The 6000-nt window shown below is 36.6% G+C and overlaps 1 protein-coding gene across 5 annotated transcripts in view; it reads left to right on the top strand.

Moving 5' to 3' along the window:
* The window catches only part of Ubap1 (ubiquitin associated protein 1), a 54733-nt gene that overhangs the window by 32159 nt on the left and 16574 nt on the right, over window positions 1-6000 (top strand). For 4 of the 5 annotated variants that reach the window (XM_048783475.1, XM_015492433.2, XM_048783473.1 and 1 more), the window contains one exon: window positions 2551-2675. The exons of the other annotated variant lie outside the window; for it this stretch is intronic. In XM_048783475.1, the coding sequence (XP_048639432.1) occupies window positions 2551-2675 (125 nt within the window). The remainder of the gene's footprint in view (window positions 1-2550; window positions 2676-6000) is intronic. 5 annotated transcript variants of the gene reach the window in all.

The following is a 6000-nucleotide window of genomic DNA, read 5'->3' as shown; positions in this document are numbered from 1 at the left end:
AATATTTATTTTTCAGTTTTTGGCAGATACAACATCTTTGTATGTGGTGCTGAGGATCGAACCCGGGCAGCACGCATGCCAGGCGAGCGCGCTATCGCTTGAGCCACATCCTCAGCCCCACAGTTGTGGATTTAATTTACTAGTTATGTGAAATACAGTTTTTGGCATTACTGGGATGGAATCCAGAGGTGCTCTGCCACTATCCACACCCTCAGACCCCCAGTCCTTTTTTTGTGGGGGGAATCGCTGAGTTCTGGAGACTGGCCATGAACTTAACAGTTCTCCTGCCTCAGCCTCTTGAGCAGCTGGGATTATAGATGTGCACCACCATGCTTGCATGTTCAAATGTTTTAATCTGGATTAGAAGTTAGATGGGAGGGGCTGGGGTTATGGCTCAGTGGTAGAGTGCTTGCCTAGCGTGTGTGTCATACTGGGTTTGATTCTCAGCACTACATACAAATACATAAAAAAATTCGTCAACAACTAATAAAAATATTTAAAAAAAAGAAGAAGAAGTAGTTAGATGGGGGAGAGAGAATTTCCCAAGCAGGAGAACAGGGCCTTCTTCCTGGTAAAGGATATTGGGTGTATAAGAAGAATATATGCCTCAGGGAATGGGATGATGACATGATATCCAGTATATTCTGGAGTTGATAAATCTTAAGATTCATAGTTCTTAGAATGAATGATCTCTTCATGGAAGAGGAGTAATTGTGTTACTCTGTGTTCATCAATACTCAAGAAAATACAGTAGTGTGAGGTCCCACAGATAAGCCTTTTTTAAAAAAAAAACAAAAAAACTAGGTGCTAATACTGAAAAAGCAAAATTTATTTTATTAGTTTTGTTTTATTGTTCATGTTGGTTCTGCCAGTGCATTGGCCTGTCAGAATTTGTTCAGAAAAGAAATCATGGCTCAAGTCAGAGTGTATAGAAGTATTCCCTTTTCTTCTGACCCTGTAAATTCATGATCATGTCCTGATCTTTCTGTATTATTCAGCTGTGATAGGCACAGAACCATTAGGGGATTGAAGCAGTTTAGTTGTTTGTGGTATATGCCTCCAGATAATTCTGATCTTGTATGGTTATCTCTTCTTTTTCTTCTTCTTTTTATTGGGGTGGTGGTGGTGGTACTGGGGATTGAAGTTATGGGTGCCTTTGAGCCCTTTTTCTTTTTTTGTTTTGAGACACGATCTTGCTAAGTTGCTGAGGCTGGCTTCAAACCTCAATCTTCCTGCCTTAGCCTCCCGAGTTGCTGGGATTATGGGAATGTGCTTCCATACCCGGTCTTCCTTTTCTTATAAGTGCTGTGCTGCTGAAATATTTCCCCACTGGGGGAGGTTTAGTGATAGATTTGTACTTAGCATGTGTGAGGCCCCTGGGTTTAATTTCCAGCACTGCAAACAAACAAATAAACAAACAAAAACAAATGAAAATAAAAACCCACATTATTCTAAAATGTTATAGTTTTTTTTAATATCTAGAGTAACTTTTTGTGTTATTTAAAAAATCATGCTATTTACAGCTATAGTGCACCAATGAAAAATATGAAAAAGAATGTAAAGAACTCCAAATCAAAGAGATTCTTTTGTGTAGTGTCTGTCATCAGTTCAGCAGTATTTGTTAAATGTGCTAGGTAGTGCTGTAAGTTCGAGGATATATTCTTGGATAAGATAGACTTAAAGTAACTTGCCTGAAGGAGATTACATTGCATTGGGGAAGACAGATGATAATAAAAAGTCAATTATATAATGTTAAAAAGTAATATAAGTGAGCTGGGCTTGTGGCTCAATAGTAAAGCACTTGTCTAGTATGTGTGAGGCACTGGGTTTGATCCTCAGCACCAAATATAAATAAATAAAATAAAAAGTCTTTGACAACTAAAAAAAAGAAGTAGGTTTGTCTTAAAAAGAAAAAAGTAATATAAGTGCTTCATGGAAAAGATAGATTGTAATATATGAATGCTGTAATAAAGGTGAGTTAGTAAATTTAAGTAGGGGTCAGGGCAAGCCTCACTGGGAAGGTAACATTTGCACAGAGACTTAAAAGAAGTGAAAGAGTGAGTCATGTAAATAACTGAGGGAAGAGCATTCCAGATAGAGGGAATATCCAGTATAGGATTTTTTAGCCTGTCGTCACTGGGGACAGGGCTGGGGATGTAGCTCAGTGATAGAGCACTTGCCTAGTATGCATAAGACCCTGGGTGCAATCCCTGGAACTGCAAGGGAAAAAAATCATTGAGAACAGAGAGCTCATGACTTAGTGTAGTGAACTAGAAGTTGACTGCTAGGGATATGAAGGCAGAACAGTTGTGGGCTGAGGGGAGACCTTTTAGGATGCTGTGAGTACTTTGGCTTTTATAGTAAGTATAATGGAAAATAAACCTTAGTAAGATTAAGTAGTCTGTGATGTTGGATTTTCTTCTCAGATCTAGGTTCAGGAGAAGGTAAGCAGTTGGAGAAGGAACTTTTATAACTTCTAGTCTTAAGATTATAGGAAAACAAATTAATAAAGTTCTTTGCTGATATTTTCTACTTTATTTTTGATTATAGGGACTTTCAGTTACCTTGATGATGTCCCATTTAAGATAGGAGACAAATTCAAAACACCAGCTAAAGTTGGTCTACCTATTGGCTTCTCCTTGCCTGATTGTTTGCAGGTTGTCAGAGAAGTACAGGTAAGTGGTGATTTTTAGTTAAAGTTTAGTGCATTTAAAAGTTTAAAGGATAAGAAATTGATGCATAGTGAAATGGAAAAAAACCCTACTCTTAAATCTCTTATTTGTATTTCTCAGAGCATCTGATAATTTCCTGGCTCACATCATTGCACACATACTTCCATTTAGAGATTGTTTTTGTTAATTTCTTAGATTGTGTATTTTTGGGGCTCTGTGCCTTGCACAAAACAAATCCTCATTTACCATTATTCACCTCTTTTTTTTTTCTTTATCTCTTAATGTTCATATTATCATCTTAGTCACTGAAGTTAGGTAATAATTTTCTTTTGTTGTGTCTTATATTCCATTTCATCCCTACCTTATTTTTCAGCTGTGCTATTGTAGTAGTCTCTTCAAGTGACCTCTCTGCTGGGAGCATTTTGCTTTTATTTTCATGTTGTTTCTAGAATAATATTCTTTTTTCCCTACATTTTTATTGGTGCATTATAATTGTACATACTGATGGGATTTGTTGGTACATATTCATATATGCATACAATACACAATATGACAATATAATTTGGCGAGTCTCACTCCCTCTCCATCTCCTACCCTATAATAATATTAAGTTGTAAATTGTCATACCCTTCTTCAAAACTATTGATTTTTAATAGTTTTAGTGATTTTAATAGTGTTTAGTGATTCACCAGTCATCATCATCATCATTATTTATTTATTTAATTGTAGATGGATACAATATCTTTATTTATTCATTTTTATGTGGTGCTGAGGATTGAACCCAGGGCCTCACACGTGCAAGGCAGGTGCTCTAGCACTGAGCTACAGCCCCAGCCTCTCATTACTCAATTCTTAAGTGTAATGGTCCATAAATGTTAATTAGGTCAATTAGCCCCAGCTCCACCAATCATTATTGAATCAAGTATAGATGTAAAAAGCACTTTAGCTCAACTCTTCAGTGTTCCCTCCAAGCCAGGTTACCAGCAGTTTATTGAATGTACATTGTATGTTACTCTGTTATTCTACATGAGCTCCTAAGTCTATGCAAAATATTCTTCTCTTACTGTACTCAAAGCTATTAAAATCTATTCATTCTTTTACACTGTGCTTAAATGCCATCTCCCCAAAGGCTTCTTTCTCAACCCTCTCATCTTTAAAGCTTAGTTAATATAAAGGTACTGAATTACCTCTTGAAAGCAGCAAATAGCTGCTTGTAATTTCTTTTGTAAACATTTACTCAGTGCCTGCTCTTGAGAGGTGTTATGCTAGTACTGAGGATAGAGATAAATGCTTTTATCACTGTCCTCAAGGTGCTTAGAGCTCAGAGTCATGTAGAAAACAGTGAAGTACAGGATAGTATTCAAAACACTTCATACTGTTTTGAAAAACACATTTATAAAACACAACTTTTGGGAAAAGATGTTTTGTTTCTGGGGGATTCCTGAGTCATCATGTTACTTTAGAACACATTCCATTTTCTCTTTCATAGTCTATATGCTATGAGTAGTTATAGTAGGAGAACTAAGACTTTTTCTCTTTTTGTACTACTGGGGATTGAACCCAGGGGCAGTGTACCACTCAACTATATCCTCACCTCTTTTTCTATTTTATTTTGAGACAGAGTTTATTAAGTTGCCTAGGCTGGCCTCTTAACTTCTGATCCTTCTGCCTCAGCCAGTATTTGGGATTATATGTGTATACAACCATGCCTGACTTTAGTTATTTTATTTTATTTTTATTCTGGGGATTGAACCCAGGGACACTTTACCACTCAGCTACATCCCCAGCCCTTTTTGTTTTTTATTTTGAGACAGTGTCTTTCATTAATATGCTGAGGGCCATGCTGAGTTGTTGAGGCTGTTCTTGAATTTGCGATTCTTTTGCTTCAGCTTCTCCCCTGGGATTGTAAACTTGGGTGACACATCTGCTTCAGTTATTTTTTAAAAATAGCTTTGTTCAGACATAATTCACAGACCATGAAATTCACCCTTTTAAATTGTGTAGTTAAATGGGTTTTAGTATATTCAAAGTTGTGTAAGCATCATTGCTATCTAATTCCAGAACATTTTCATTTCACTAAAAAGAAACCCATGCTTGATGTGGTGGTCTGTGCTTGTAATTTCAGTGACCCAGTAGGCTTATAATCCTCCTGCCTCAGTTTCATTTAACATAATGTTTTCAGGGTTTATCCATTTGTATGAATGAAGTAGTATTAGTTAATTCATTTTTATATGTCAAATCATATTCTCCTTCATTTGTCAGTTGGTGGACATATTGGTACTTTCTACTTTTTTACTATTATGAATAATGCTGTTATGAACATTTGTATACAGGTTATTGTATGGAATATGTTTTTAATTCTTTTGGGTATATACCTAGGAGTGGTATTGCTGGGTCCTGTGGTAACTCCATGTTTAACATTTGAAGAATTGCCAGACTATTTTCCAAAGGTTTGCTGTGCCATTTAAATCCCCACCAACACTATAGAGGGTTCCAGTTTCTCCATATCCCTATCAACTTTTGTCACTAATTGTCTTTTTTTTTTCAGTGTTGGGGATTAAACCTAGCACGTTGTATGCATGGTAGGCAAATGCTGTACCACTAAGCTATATCCCCAGCTGTTAAGATTTTTCCCCCCAGTCCTGGGGATAGAACCAGGGGTACTTGATATCACTGAGTGACATCCCCAGCCCTGTTTATTTTTTGGGACAGGTCTTGCTAAATTGCCAAGGCTGCCCTTGAATTTGTGATTCTCCTGCCTCTCAGCCTCCTGATTATAGGCGTGTACTACCATGCTTGGGGTCTTTTTGATTATATACATCTTTGTAAATGTGATGTTATCTCTCATTGTGGTTTTGACTTGCATTTCCCTAAACACGGATGTTTAACCTCTTAATGTAATTTTGATTATGGAATTGATATTCCTTTGTGTATGAAGACTTCATTGGGCCAGAAGAGAGACTTATAAAAATTTTCCTTGCCTAATAATTTTTTATTGGTAACAACAGAGTCATTAAGTACCTCTCTATGTGTACAAATACTATTAGCAGTATGATCTTTAAATATCTCTAGGACTGGGGATGTAGCTCAGTGTTAGAATATGTGTTCTGCAAGCATGAGGCCCTAGTTTTGATCTCTGGTATCACAAGAAAAAAAGAGGGTGTGGGGAGACAAAGAAAATAAAAGGGTTTTAAAAAATTATACAACAGGGCTGGGGCAGTAGCTAAGTTGTAGAGCACTTGCCTTGCAGGTGTGAGACCCTGGGTTTGATTCCTCTGTGCCACATAAAAATAAATAAGTAAATAAAGATATTTTAAAAAATTATATA

This window comes from Marmota marmota, unplaced genomic scaffold, assembly GCF_001458135.2.
Source record: "Marmota marmota marmota unplaced genomic scaffold, marMar, whole genome shotgun sequence".
Taxonomy (NCBI): domain Eukaryota; kingdom Metazoa; phylum Chordata; class Mammalia; order Rodentia; family Sciuridae; genus Marmota; species Marmota marmota.
This window is presented reverse-complemented; position numbering and strand designations above follow the sequence as displayed.